At 31.3% G+C, this 16,128-nt stretch overlaps 1 protein-coding gene across 2 annotated transcripts in view; it reads left to right on the top strand.

Annotated features, from left to right (window-relative positions):
* Pclo (piccolo presynaptic cytomatrix protein) overlaps positions 1 to 16,128 on the top strand; it is a 403,000-nt gene that overhangs the window by 194,831 nt on the left and 192,041 nt on the right. For both annotated transcript variants that reach the window (XM_076862544.2, XM_076862539.2), the window contains one exon: positions 5,452 to 6,144. In XM_076862544.2, coding sequence (XP_076718659.2) covers positions 5,452 to 6,144 — 693 coding nt within the window. The remainder of the gene's footprint in view (positions 1 to 5,451; positions 6,145 to 16,128) is intronic.

The raw sequence follows: 16,128 nt of genomic DNA, 5'->3' as shown, positions 1-16,128 counted from the left end.
CAAAGTACTCAATGGCATTATAGTATCAATCCCATGATCACTTATAAAGTCTTTCCTTTATAAAATTTAAATGTTACCTACACTAAAGGCAAGAGTTGCAAGGAGACATTTCTTAAGTAAACAGCTGTAAATAAAAATTAATTAATTTAAAAAAAGATGTAACCTACAGCCTTTGCTTAAATACTTCTACTAGAAATAACTATAGGAGCTTGCAATTAGTTCAGTTGGACATTAATGAAAGCTCATGATTAAATGATATTTTCAGGGTACAAATACAATTGCCGATGTAGAATTTGTGACCATCATTCCCCTACCATTTTAAGCCTGAAGGGCAAACTTTCAACCTGATGCAGGTCTTATTATCAGGCTTCAAAAAAGATATGTAGAAAAGTAAATAGGAGCCCTGAAGTTCTAAGATTTTCCTTAATGGTATTGTTGCTATAGTGACAGCCAAAATGTTATACCAAGCAAATTGCTTATTGATGGGAAAATGCTGAGTAGCACAGCAGCATCCTTTTTTCTGTTTTTTTATTGCCTTCATTTCCAACTCTACTCTTAAGATTAATGGATTTTTTTGAGTGCTGTTTTGTTTTGAGCAAGCTTTGAGGACTTGATGTTAAAATAAATGCATTTTATTATCATGCAGTGGCTGACAATTGAATATATTTGAATATGGTGTGATCGACCTAGAGTTATTTTTTATACACTATTTGTTTATCAGAATTTTTTCTCTACTTGGAACTGAATTTTTGAATTGTATTATTAATGTTTAAGAAGCAAATAGGAATTTGGTTTCATAGCATGGAGACTTCTGAGCTTAATATATCTAAAACTAATATCGAAGAAACATAGCCTTTTTTAAGGTTTATAACTGTTAAGAGATATGTATAATAGTATATTCAAAATATATGTTAAAAAAAACACAGAAAAACAAATGGAAATGGTCTGAGAACATCCATAATGATTACTGGTCTTTTTTTTATTTTTAATAAAAAACCAAAAACCTCAATTAGCTTCAATAATTTGTATTTCTCTATGTAGGAAATTCAGTGATATAATAGAAATTCCTTCAATGTCTCTGTGTGTGAGTATATGTATGTATATATGTCATTGTGTATATATACATACATACACTCACACATATATACACTGACATATATGCACATCTGTATAAAATACATGTACATATATAAAAAATACAAAACTTTTGATTGTCTCAATTTTGATAAGAAAATATTACAAAGATAAAATCATAATCCATTTGATATTTAACCTTAAGGCAGGATATGAACTATCATGTGTTCCCCAATTGTTCCTCATATAGAAAGGGTGGAGGCTATGTTTAGATAAATCTTTTCAGCTAATGAAAGATGTATATGTCAGTGATATATTATGCATTGAGTTTTTGTAAAACTTAAGGACTCCTCTTGATTAATTTATTTCCCAGTTGCTACTGGTTTAAAAGCAGTGGTAGTTAATGGATTATTGAGGAACTAAAAGTACAGATGAGATATTTTGGCCCTATAAATATAATACTTCATTAAATTCCTAAATATGGTACTACAGAAATCTTTGTACTATTTTTATTAAAGAATGTAAACCCATTTGTGACCTACAACTTTTTGTATTCCTATGCTGACATACAGTATTTACAAATATAGTTTTTTGATGGAAACTTGTCTGGTAATTTTGTTTGTAATTAACTATGATACAATAATGATGATGACCCTTATGATCCAAAATGAACTTTCTTGGGGAAATTTATTGGTATTCTTTTCTACTCATTGTTAAAAACTTGGGCTGTTTTGTTTTTGACATTTGTTTTTTCCCTAGCCTTGATATTTTCCAGTGATATACCTAGGCTCCCACTTAAAAAACAAAATTAAAATTTACATATTGAAAGAAATGTATAATTTCTACTGTTACTATAGGTTGTTGTTTTCAATTCCTCATTGACATTTTAAGTTTCACTTGAAGATTTTGGTTGACATTCTAATTTTGGTTCTAGATCTGCAGAAAAAAAGAAGAGAAATATACAAGCCTGCCAATTCAACATTTCTAACTGTCGAAAAATCATCCTTGTATGGCTTATAATTAATCAAATGCCTTGGTTCTAAACTAAATTCATTGGACAATCCTGTTGCATCCATTATATCCTTCTATTTCTTCAAACAATTTTAGTTTCTTTCTGCCTCTAGATTTTATTTCTACCTGTATAGTTAGGTAACTACATTCTTCATGATTGATCTTGATATAGCCGGCCTGGTACAGAAACTTTCACTGAATCTCAGTTTCTTCCACAAAGTGTCTAATTTCTTTATGTGACAATAAATGCTAAGAGTCTCTACTTGATTCTTCAAGCTTATCTATCCTTTTCTTCTTACAACTAAACAATATATTTATTGTTTAAATTTCCACATGTATTCACATAATTATATTTTTTGAAGCATTTACATATATTTTGATATGCCCCATCCCTTACTGTAGTGGTTGAATTTCAATGTGAATAAAATAATCAGGCCTTCCCCTGAAGTTATTGACTTTGATTGCTACTGAATATAAATATTGTTTTGCAGTCAGTATTTTTGTTATCTTAAATAGTCAAATGGTGACAATAAATAATTTTGACAAAAATTATTTAACATTCATAATTTATCCCATTTATCTATTTAAGGTCAAATCTTGGAAAATGTGTGGCTAGAAATGGTATCTCCCTCACTCTGCATTGCAACAGAGTATCTTTCTCCTGCCTATTTATTTTTTATTGCCTATTGTAATTTTTTTTACTCATGCTCTATTTCTTCTCCTTGAATGTAAGTTTACTGATACAATAAGCCTTGCAAATACACTTCCCAAATGATGTATGTATTCAGTAGATATAAAGAGAATAAATATGTATAGAATAGATAGATACAGGAATGAATTATGTTGTCCTTATGTGACATGATAGAAACATCAATTTCCAAATTAATTCTGATTACAACCAGTCAAAATATAGTGAAAATAATTAGGATTGGCTTCCTTATTAGCATTGTAAACCACTCAGATACTAAGAACATGGCACTAAGAACATGGCAATTTAATGTTAAAAGTAATTATAAAATAGCAATGATTAAAACTATATGGTTTAACTAAATTCATATGGATAGGAATTTTAGCAAAACATTAAATCAAAATAGCCAGTGAAGATCTCTGAACCACACCCCTTTTGTCTTGAATTTATACCATTGCCTTCTGTCCATATGACAGGCCTTAGTTACCTGGTGATTATCACCATTTTATAGTTTACCAAGCATTATATTACATTAGGAAAGTGAAGCACTTGATAATGACAAAATAGAGTAAGTATATTATACTTTTTATCTTTTACTTCGATTTCAAATCACTTGAAAATGATTGTTCTTTCAGTTTTCTAATAGAAGCTATATTTCTGGTATATTAAAAGTTTCTGACTGACTTACATTAGGACATGGCCTGATGGGAATGCTCAGGACACCTGCATGTGTTTTTCAGAATCCATGTGACAAAATAGCACTGTGCTGTAGCTATTTGTATCTGTTTTGTCTTTAAGAAAGCCATACTCTGAATGAAAATATCTTAAGACTTGGCTTAATTCAGTAATGGTTTTCAAAGCTGCAGCACAGGTGATGACTGGTTTTCTGTAGGTATTGTGGAAATGCTTCCTTCAGGGACAGTTCAACACAGGACTGGAACTTTTAGTATTTGACATAAAGGATCAAATAAGTTTCTTTCCTATGACTTGTGTACAAAGTCGTTATATAAAGAAGTGACAGTTTCCTTCAGAGCTACTTAAATATGAAATTAAGAAGGGAATTGATATGGGTTGATCACACTCACGAAAAGCCAATGAGGGGCTGGGGTTGAGGCTCAGTGTTAGAGCGCTTGCCTAGCATGTGCGAGGCACTGGGTTTGATCTCAGCACCACAGAAAAATAAATACAATAAAGGTATTGTGTACACCTATAACTAAAAAAAAAAGTAAATAAATACATAATACATCCCAATGTTTTATATGAACTTTTACTGAGGTTAAAGAATTGACATTTGTCTTTACAATTTTTAATCAGCAAATAAGAAATATGGTGGTTTAGAGATTTCAGTCACAGATATTAAGTAACATTGTCTGAAGATACTGGAAGCTGAAATAAGTAATGAAACAGATCTTTAGTAATATTCTACAACAGTAAGTGTTTTTTGTCTCTAAATAAAGCTAAGCTCCTAGAAAGAGTATGCCAATCTGAAAAGCAATTTGAAATTGACCTTCTCAAGAGACAATGCAACATATGAATGCAATAATATTTGTAGATCCATTACCCCCTGTGTCTTATAAAATGGGTACACATCAAATGGTAATAATTAGAAAGTAGATACATGTATAGCCTTTATTTCTTATATTAGAAATGGTATCATGTAGGAAAAAGTACAACATGAATGTCTGCAATTTTATTAGTCTAACATCATCTGTCTCTTGTGTGATCATTTGTCAAGTATTCTTATTTATGAATGGTTTTCAGTTTTTATTTGCAAAAACTTTAACTTGACAGTTTGTCAAAAAAGTAGACACGCTTTTCTTCCACTCCCAGGATTCTGCTTAAATAGTTTTGGAGTGGTTGCTAGGAAACCGTATGTCTGAATACCACCTCAGTTGATTTGGTGCAGGTGGCTTTGGTTTACATGCTGAAGAGCAAAGAGATGGAAATGTTTCAGATAGCAGATCAGAACATTCTGGGGAAAAGATGACAAACAGTTTGAGCTATTGAATTCTTTTTGCTCAATTGCATGAGGAAATGTGGTTAGTGTTAATAATAATGTTATTTTGTTAATTCAAAAGCAAGTAGATATTTATGCACAAATGGTTCTTAAAAATTCGACCTGTACTTGTAAAGTTCTACTCTGGTAGTTAGAAAGGTATTTGGCCCATGCCAAGAGTTAGGAGATGATAGGCTATATCCGATAATGACTTTTGATTAATTGATTGTTAAAAGGAAATTACTGTAAAATGTAATATTATTTGAATAAATTCATGATGAAATTATAATTTTGAAGACACCAAACTTAAAAAAATAATTTTTTTTTAAGATTCCTCCCCATCTCTACCCCTCAAACATGGAGATTGCCCTGGAACATCTCTAGTGCATTTTTTTCCTCTCTTTTTGTTTTATATTTTGTTTTGTTTTCTCATTTATGGTGAGCATAGTGAATTGTTAGTATCTAGATATTTTTGCCTATTTTTACAACTCAAGTAGTCTGTTTGTACTCTTTTTAAAAAGTCACTGTTTCATTGGTTTAGAAAACAATGACCCACCTCCTTCTTCTTATACCAAAAAAAAAAAAAAAAAAAAGCAACCAGGCATTGCCAAATTTTCACCTGCATAATTACACTGAAACAGATACATTATAGTCAATCTGTTCATTTCTATTTTATTTGCAGATTCAAGAATGGCTTTGTTTAAATTGCCAAACCCAGAGAGCAATATCAGGACAGCTAGGAGACATGAGCAAAACACCAACTATACCAGCAGGATCCAAAGCCTCTCCGGTACCTGTCCCTGTAGAACCACCATCTCAGAAAACAGCAGTGCCTGCCCAAGTAAAAGTAAAAAAGAAGGAACCAGAAGTAAAAGCTGAAGCTGAAAAACTTATTCCAGAAAAAGTAAAAGAAATACCTTCAATTGATAAAATTCCGCCCAAGGGAACCACAGATCAAAAACAAGAAGAGAGTAAACTAAAGAAAGATGTTGTTTCAACCCTTCAAGAAAAAAAGCTACCTTCCAAAGAAGAAAAACCCCTCTCAGAAGAAAAAGTATTAATCCCCGAGGAAAAGCAGCCAACCTCTGAAGACAATAAGTTACCCCCAGAAGCAAAATCATTGGTTGTAGAAGAGAAAGACAAACATGAGGTACTCAAAGCTGAAGGACAGACTGCTGAAGAAACACATGAAGGCAGAGTGTCTCCAGAGGCAGTCCAAGAAGAAAAGCAACCACAGGCCCAAATGGAAGATTTGCCACCTGGTACACAGAGTTTGCCCAAGGAAGAAGTTAAAATAACTGCAAAAATGAAAGAACAGCCACAAGCAGCAGGCATCACAAAATCTGATCAGGTGGAACCTGGGAAAGAAAAAACAGTAAGTTATATTTTTCTAACTTTGCTTAGTCTCCTGTGTTTATATACATATACCAATTATTTACAAAATGCACTATTTTCTACTAAATACACAAATTATTCAATGATAATTACAGACTTGAAGGCCTTTACGCAGTGCATTACATTTTCAGAGAAGTGCAATGATTTTTTGCTGAAATTTACTTAAACTTCAGATAGCTTAATCAAACTTATATAAAATATAATTATGATTTGTTTTTCTATGTCATTATCTATCAAATAAGTTATCTAAATTACACAGAGTGATAAATTTCCTATAGTTTTAAGTGACTCCCTTTCTTTACAATAGACATGTCAATATTTCCTTTTAATGTAAAATTATGTGTCTTTATATGTTTGTATTCATTTAGTCACTTGGTTTTCAAAAGGCTACAAGTTTCTTTCCACTTGAAAGCCTTATAAGGTATGGTCATCCATAAAATGATTGCCAAAAGTACAAAAGCGTTGTGGCTAAAATCCAGAATAAAAACAATTATTCATAAAGTAGTTCATTTTAGTATTTAACTGTGATTTTAATGTTATGTATTCTGTAATAATTTTGTTCAGTATATCTAATATTGAGAATTTATTTATAATCCAAGTACAATAAGGAATAATATATATTCAGCAGCAGAAACTTTTAAGAGTACCTCACTTTAAATAGTATTTGCACAAACAATTGTATAATTTTTAAAGTAGCTCTGATGTTTGTAGAGCTACAAAAGATCTTACACCATCTAATGGAATAATTTAATTCACAGTTAACAGCAGTGATATATAGAGAAATTATTTTATCAGTACTAAAGCTCCAACTAGAAATTATAGTCTATTACAACCCTGATTTATTTTTTTTAGTCTATAGTTTGAATACATGGCTGCCAGCCCTAACCCTTCTCTATTATATGATGCACTGCACATTAACTTAATGAATCCTGGTATTCTTGTGTTATATAAATAAGTGTTATCAGAGCCAAAAATAAAAGCAGATTTAGTAGAGTCTCCATTATAATGACTAGCTCTAGCCATCACTTCCTGATGCTTTTATTAGTGAACTCTTTTGCAGAATTCAATGTTTTATACTGATTCCCACTTTGGTAAACTCTCCATAGTTTTCATGAACTCTTTTTTTTTTTCTCTCTCTCTCTCTAAGAAGTCTGGTAAATTCTAAATTGATAAATTGACTATCTCTATGATTTTTCTTTTGCCCATCCCAAAACAATTAAGTTTTTCTTTGGGTTCTGTCTTCTTTCTCCCAGGAGAGCGACATGAACACTTCTCACATTTACTCCCTTTCTTCACAATAGACATATCAGTATTACTCATTCTCCTTCTGCCTCTGAGTGTTAGAACTGCATTTTCAAGTAACAGGTAGATAGTTCCCTTCAAAACCTCACTATAAACTCGAATTCATTATGTCAAAGTCTTATTCACTTTTCTATAGAAGCATCTTCTCCTTCTAGCATTCTAATAATGGCACCATTATTCACTTACCACCTGCTTTCCAGTTGCTAATCTGTTGAGTGATCTGAGTTCTTCTTACCTTCCCTTTGTTCTCTACATGGAAGTTATTACACTCCCCTCCTAGTCCTAAGGACACTATCCTACTTATTGCTTTTGTTGGCCTTTCTCAGTGACTTGGGTAATCTGATTACTGATCACTATGACTCCTCTTTCTCACTTCTCTAGGATATAGTTTTCAAATAAGTTTTTTTCATGGTTAACAATTTAAGTACACCACTCAACTATTCCCAATGATTCTATGTTGAATTTTAAGTGTAACTTAAGAAATACTTGAGATATTTTGAAGTACACTAATTTTGCTTCCATTCTACACATTTATCATTTTCTCTTTATTATTATCAATGCACCCTCAATATGCATGTACAAATTGAGTAGCTATAATCCAAAAATCCAAAATCTAAAATGTTTCAAAATATGAATCTCTGTGAGTTCAGACTCAGTGATGCTACAAATGGAAAATTTCACATCTGACCTCATGTGTGGGTCTTAGTCAAAATGCAAAGACATTAAAAATATTGTGCAAAATCACCTTCGGGCAATGTACATAAGTGCATATGAAACATAAGTGTATTTTATGTTTAGACTTAAGAACCACACCCAAGGTGTTTCATTGTGCCTATGCATATATTCCAAAATCCAAAAAAAATCTGAAGTCCAAAATACTACTTGACTCCAGTATTTTGTATAATAGACATTCAACCTGTATTAATTTATTCATAAATTGAATATCTGCACTATTTTACTACTATATTGTAAAGCATTGACAATGAATAGAAAATAAGTCAGTGAAATAAACTAAAATCATAATTGTCATATTTACTTAAATATATGTGTGTTTTCACATTAAAAGTTATTAAAAATAATATATTTTTTAAAAACTTTGAATACATATTAATATTTTTTTTAAATCCTGGTCTAAAGTTTTATGTTAGAATTATTTGAAATCCAACTTCACAGTTAAATTGTAGAATAAACTATTTTGACTGTACATAGCAGAAAATGGATAATATTCACAAGAATATTCCATAAATGGAAGAAGTAACCCAAATTTTTTAAACACCAAATCTTGCTACCTGATTTCCATGTATAGCTTTGGACAACAGTTATGGAAACAATTGTGAAAAATTCACATATAAATGTTATTCTTCACTGATTCTCATCATTTGTTCTTGTTAACTAACAGAAAGTGTGTTTTTTTAAAAAAATTATTTTTAACAAATGGCTTTTAAAACCATTCTGGAGTTCTTCATTTTGGGGATTTTTAAGCTGATTAAAATATTATGTTTTAAAATTTATTAAATAAGTAGATATGACAGCTTTTAAAAGTGGAATGTCATTTTATGTAGCATAATAACGTGATGATTTCAAAATATTTATCTTCAAAGAGCTGTTTCTACATCACAGTTTTCTCATAGAGATAGATAATATTTGCATAATATACCTAAATATGTAACAGGCAGCATTTTCTGGTAATCAATATTTATTTTCTTCCTACATAGCTAATAAGTAGCACATTGCCAATAACCATTTGTCATCACCAAAAAGTTGGACAACTTTAGAATTCTTCTCTTTTTATTTGAATTAATTAAATCTTCATATTCTGCTACTTTTAAATTAATTTAATGAATTTAAATAAGTTATTTAACTAAATTTGTAATTAAATTAGTAATTTAGTGAATTTCTGTGAGTAAAATAATTTCATAGCTATTTTCCATCTCAGCACAAAGTTTTAAAATATCTTCAAAACACAAAGAAAGATCTCGTTGGTATAAAATGTACTACTTTAGTAACATTCTGAGGTACTATACAATCCTGGCTTATTTATAACAGATACAGTACATGAATTTCACATGTGCTGCTATTTATGTAACCTTTGCAACCTTATTGTTTAAAAAAGAATAATTCAAATAAGTGAAGCCACTCTTCAATATTTAATATGCAAAGTTTTGATATTAAAATGTTTAATATATATACATAAATGTGAAATTCACTGTGATATATTCATGTATGTACAAAGAATAGTTTGATCAGTTTCATTCTACTGTTTCTCCCTTTTCCCATCCCTCTTCCTGCCCCTTCAGTCCCTTGGCTCTACTCCACTGATTTCTAATTTCATTGAATTCCCCAACCCCTTTTTTCCCCTAGAAAATAATTTGGTCTAGCTTTTGCATATGAGAGAAAATATTGAACACTTGAATTTCTGCTTCTGAATTATTTCCCATAGGGTGATGTTCTGCAGTTCCATACCATTAACCAGCAAATGCCAATATTTCTTCATTTTTAATTGCTGAGTGAAACTCCATTGTATGTATATATAAACTCACACAATGGAGTTTCTATATACACACACATATATTTATATTATACATATATAAAACTTTCTTTATTCATTCATCATTTCACAAGCCTTTGGGCTGGTTCTGTAACTTAATTGTTGTGAATTGTGGTGCTAGAAATATTAATGTGGCTATATCACTATAGTATGCTGATTTTAGGTCTGGATATATATAAAGGAGTAGGATAGCTGGATCATATGGTGACTCCATTCCTAGTTTTTTGGAGAATCTCTATACTGTTTTTCACTAATTAAAAAAAGGAAAAAAACTATAAATAAATAAATAAATAAATAAATAAATAAATAAATAAATAAAATCCCAGTATAATAGAAGAAAGCAAAATGGAGAAAGAGGACATAAGGGAAAGGGGAAAACTGGGGAATAAATTGGACCAAATTAAATTCCATGTTTGCCTAATTTTGTCAAAATGAACCCCAGTATTATGTGTAACTATAATGCACTGTTAGAAAATCTGAAAATATATGTGCACCTTAATTAAACAAATCACTTAATATTGACGTTGTTTTCATTGGTATATTTTTCTCAGTTGCTTAAAATAGTAATTCTCTTAAGTATTTTATCATTTAAACAGAAATAGGGAATATTATGAACTGAGGACATTAGAAATATCCATAATTTGATTCTAATATTCCCAAACCTTTGGCTACTTAATTTGTTCCAATAGCCTTTCCACAAACATTCTGCAGTTGTTTCTTTGTTCTTTCTGACATAATTTGCCAGCAAAGAATGCAATTTGATTTATGACTATTTTTTTCACATATTACTTAAGCCATTTTTCCATGGCAGGAGACAAATTTTTCCAAATAATATGTGACTTTGTTTGTGTTTTACTATTAAAATTAAAAAATTCAAAAGAATATTCCAAATGTTTTAAATTCAATTTTGTCAAATTTTGTAAATTATTGAAAAACTTACTTGCTGAAATTATAAAGTTACATGATGGTTTCTCAGTAAACTGACTATAACTCCAAATCATGTGATATGTTTAAGTTAAGGTTTGTTATTTACAACAATTGAAGTAGATATAGATTTCAAATAGTGCTCCTGAAAACTATTTAGCTAACTTCATATCAGATCTAATTTATCACTGTTTTTACCATGTTGTTTTACAAGCCAATTGAAAGCTTATAATAGTATGAAAAGTGTTAGCTTCCTTAGTAACATGTGTTCTTACATTATTAGTTTATTCAAGACGTGATTCTTTTGCAGGGCTGTTTTGCCTACCACTTACTCATGATAGTTTAGTTGAAACAAGGTATTATAAGCCACAACTCTATTTAAACCATAAATTGTAATATAATATTATATTAAAGGAAGCAGTTAATATGAAGTTTGAACAAAGGAAGTGATTGCCTTTCTGTAACTTCTCCTTATAGCAGAACTTCCAGTTTTCTGCCAGGATTTCCATAGATCATGTGACCAACTGACAAGAAGTGAAAGAATACTGGTATCAATCTATTTAAAATATTAATAAGACTTAATTTACTTTCTACTTTGTCTTTAAAACATAGAGTAAGGATCCTAATGTTTTCTTCTCATTTCCCACTGGGTGATTTTACATAGCTGGCAGGATGTCTGCACCCTGTGGTGAGATTCCTGTTTAAGTGGCTTGATTTTCTCAATGCTCTGGAATCTGGCTCCAATGTAGCTTTCAAGCAACCCTCAGCATTCTGCATAAGTGAGAAATCAAATATCAAACAAATGTGCCTCTGTTCAATTCCTGAACATAGACTGCTTTCTCCTGTCTGAGCCTGCAGTTGGTTTCTCTCTATGCACCATGTAACACCTTCATTTCAACCCTATCAGAAAATCCCACCTGGGCCTCTAGGCCACTTTGGTGGCAACTGTTTCATGAATGAATCTTTTCTTCTTTTCCCAGTTTCAGTCCTTCCTCCTGCTGCTGAACTCCCTATATTGATTAGTTTCTTAATTAGTTTTTGTCTAAAATCAAAACAGTACCCTTAATTTACCTCTTACTATATTCTAGACTTTGTGTTAAGTCCTTTCTCTTTCAGTTAATCTACACAACTGTTGATAGGCACATATTATGACAGAAATGAGAAAACTGGATTTCTATGCCCCAAATCACACAACTGGAAGGCAACAGACCTGGGATTATAGTCTTCATGTGATTATAAAGGTTGTGCTCACAGCCACTGCACAAAATGTCTTTCTCCTGTGACAATTTTAGCATCCTGCCATTTCATTATTAAATTATGTCTCTTTTAGCAATTCCCACTGCAGTCCTACTTTGTGTAGTTTTTACTTTTTGTATTTATTGATTGATTTGTTACTAATGTCATTCACATTATTATTGTATGTTGTTTGTATTTCTGTGCTGTTATATCATTTTGTTTCTTCATTCAAGCTTTTAAAATGTGTTTGTCAGGTAAAATAAAAATTAACCCTGAAATATAATAATGAATTTGAAAAGTATACCTTTTCAACTTTTTAAAAAAGTAATGTTGCTACAAAAAAATCTGTCTTTTGACCTATTTACTTAAACAGAATACTATTGAAGTCTATATTTGATATGTTACACTTGAACAAGATAGTCCTCTTGATCAAAAGTGAACTGTGAACAGGCTTTAGCATGTACTTTCTGTTTAAAATAACTGAAGGTTAGTATTCAAGCTACATACAGCTATTGTGTAGTCATATTTCATGGGGGTGAAAATTAATCACATTTTCTGTAGTGACAAAAACTCCTATATCACAGTGCTTAAGTGGAATTATTCTATCCTTTGCTCAGGCCCTGTAAGTTTCTAGATATAATATAGTTTGGAGTGTTTCAAGCACTCAGACCAGGAATACATGTTTACATAAACTTTGTATAATAATTAAAGATCATTTGTTGCTTAATTTTAGCCCATTAAAACTAAATGACTTTGGGAAAATCATCCAACACTTATTGTGGCCTTTTCTTTGTATACATTTGTAAATAACCTAGAATTCAGTTCCTATTCCCAACAATATTCTATATGCCTTCAATGGGGAAAGCTAAAAGCTTCAACAGTTGTGGACAGGGCACAGCCAGATTTGATACTGAATGTGTTCTGGCACATTCTTCAGTATTAGTAAATGCTTGAAGAGATGCTACTATCAGAAGAGTTTCAAATGAGGCTTAATTTATCAGTACTTTCCTCTCAGTGGTCTGTCATTCAATAAATGGTGGTGGCATGTTGGAAGGAAAATCTTTACTTTCTGCTTTTAGTTATTAAAATTAAAAAAATGAACCCTTGCCTTTAGAATTTTCAAGTAATTGGTTTTTTTATATTCACAGAATAGAAATACTTAAGTAGTCATAATTCTGTATATGGGAAAAATGCAACATATAGTAAAAATAAAAGTGATTGTAATAGAATCTAATGCTAAATGTTTAAAAAATACATAGAAAATGTTTTTCTCAGGGGAAATGAAAAATGATGTTGCTATTTAAATGTATGTTTAAATTATACCTATTCTCACTGCTACATCAAAGATGACAAAGAAAAATGTTATGCAAAAGGAACATATGAATTATATGAATTTACATAGCAGAGATTATTCTAAATTGTATTACATGTAAAACATGAAACACTTAATAAAAATGCCAATTTCCTGAATATTAAAAGGAGGAAAATGGATGTTTGTTTTAAATCAGTGATATTCACACACACACATGTATATGTATAAATGTATTGCATATTTAAATGTATAATTTATCAAAAACAATTCAAATAAATTTCTGTCATTAAATATTATGTTACTAAATAACTTCATATTCTTTAAAATAAGTATGCCCTCACACACTTTTGAAGCAACTGAGAAAAAAATTCCCAATCTTTTAGTCCTGTGGAGTTTAGGAGAAAATGAGCTGAATTATGCCACCTTCAAATCCTTTGATCATATTCTTCTAGTTTATAGAACTTCAGACACTTGTTTGAAGGTGGGTAATTAGAGAAAACAGCTCCATCTTACACATCATGTTTTGCATTCTTCTCTGTTTCATCTACTATTTTGCATTGGATCTAATTTCCCCCATTAGACAATGTTATTAATGAAGTAGTGTTAAGCAATATGGATGAGTTAAAAGCAATATAGACTGCATGGGTGCAAATTGCACTCTTGTTCTAACCTAGAACTCTCACAAAACCAAGTAAGTAGTCCTGGAAGAACAAAATGGATGGACAATGGATAATTGCTTTAGTATGCCAATCTCTGTGTATAAACAACTTTTTAAAAATGATTGGTTATAGTTGTAAAGATGAATGTGTAGGTGCCTTAAATCCAAGAGGCAACAGACCTGGCTAGTGTCTGCTGATGACTCACAAGCTAACAGTTTAATGAAGTAGAAGGACACTGTATTAGGGGATTTCATACCTAAAGCTAGTTAGTGTGAAGAAAATTGACACTATTAATTTTTTTTGACATGTTATGGTATAAAAAGTAAATGACCTATTTTCATTCTGAATATTTTAGCCTATCACCTTTTGGTCAACTAACTTGACTTCCTTATTAACCACTTCCGACATTTTGTCTTAGACCCAGAAGCATGTAGGGCAAACATTTTTACAGACTTGTCACCTTATAATGTGAAATAGGAAGATATCATTAAGTAAAGAAAAAAATCATCATAGCATTACCACCTCAGGCAAATATGAATTTGATCTGGTGAAGAGTATATAGAGGAAAGAGACTAGGACCAGGAGGATATATGGATAGAACATAGTACTGAGAAAGAAGGAAAGAATGGACATATAGTAAAAAGTGACCTAAGGGACTGGTAGAGTGGGTATTTTGAAATTCATGTCAGTTTTATCTAATATCTGTGATTTCCTTTGTTACTTATGTATGTCTGGTCCAAATCTTATTTTTGTTAAATGTTCGTGGATGTTTTAGTCAGCTTTTTCATTGGTGTGATTAAAAGACCTGACAAAAACAATTTTAGAGGAGGAGAAGTTTATTAGGAGCTCACAGTTTCAGAGGTCTCAGTCCATAGACAGCTGGCTCCATTGGGGCTTTAGGTGAGGCAGAATAATACCAAGGCAGAGTGTGGTGGAGGAAATCGGCTCCTATGATGATCAGAAGGCAGAGAGAGACTCCACTTGTCAGATACAAAATATATACCTCAAAGACACACCCAGTTACCTACCTCCTCCAGCCACACTCTACTTACCTTTTGTTACCACTCCGTTAATCCCATAAAGGGATTAATGATTAATTCAGGATAGGGTTACGGTTCTCAAAACCCAATCATTTCTCCTCAAAACCTTCTGCATTGTGTCACACATGAACTTTTAGGGGACATATCACATTCAAACCATAACAGTAGAGTCTCAGAACCTATGGGATAAACTATAATTTCTCTTCTATTATTCTGAATGAATTGTCATAAATAATAGTTCCTTTCATTCATCACAATGTATATAGGTACTTTTATTGACTTGTTATATTTTGCAATATATGTAGATATAAATAATATAAATGAACCATCAAAATTTGATTATGGAAGATCATATTCTTGTCGTTTTCCTCCAAGAGCTTAGGTGCCCTACTTTCAGAGTAATGTTATTTACTGAATCAGTGAAGCATCAATGACACTAACTAAAGCAGTCTAGAAAGCATATTGGAGTAAAAAAAAAAAAATGTGCTATGACATTTTGTGAAATGTGATGAGATAGGAATGTCCCTGAACTATGACCATAGAGAAACCTTTTGCTAGAAAGTTGCTTCACCTTTGCTTGCTTCTTCAATGTGTGTCTCCTAAAATAAAGGAATTAAAGTGAGTTGGGTGCTCAGTAGCACTGCTGTAATAGTCTCACTGCTCCAGATAAGCATTTTATGCTTGGAAATGATCCAGGAAGAGTTAAAATTGCTTTGTGCACTAATGTTATTAAGAATATGTTAGACTGTATTTATGAATTGAATCATTTTATAAATTCTGCAAAACCTTTTGCCCTATAATTTGCTCAGGATATGTTGTTAACCATATACAATAAAGATATATATTGATAAAACTGAATGTAAAATGAGTATTAAGCCAGCAGTATTTATATTTGATAACTCTATAGCTAGAAGGTGAAGGAGAAGGAAATAGAGAGAGGTGG

Source organism: Callospermophilus lateralis, chromosome 1 (assembly GCF_048772815.1).
Source record: "Callospermophilus lateralis isolate mCalLat2 chromosome 1, mCalLat2.hap1, whole genome shotgun sequence".
Classification (NCBI taxonomy): Eukaryota; Metazoa; Chordata; class Mammalia; order Rodentia; family Sciuridae; genus Callospermophilus; species Callospermophilus lateralis.
This window is presented reverse-complemented; position numbering and strand designations above follow the sequence as displayed.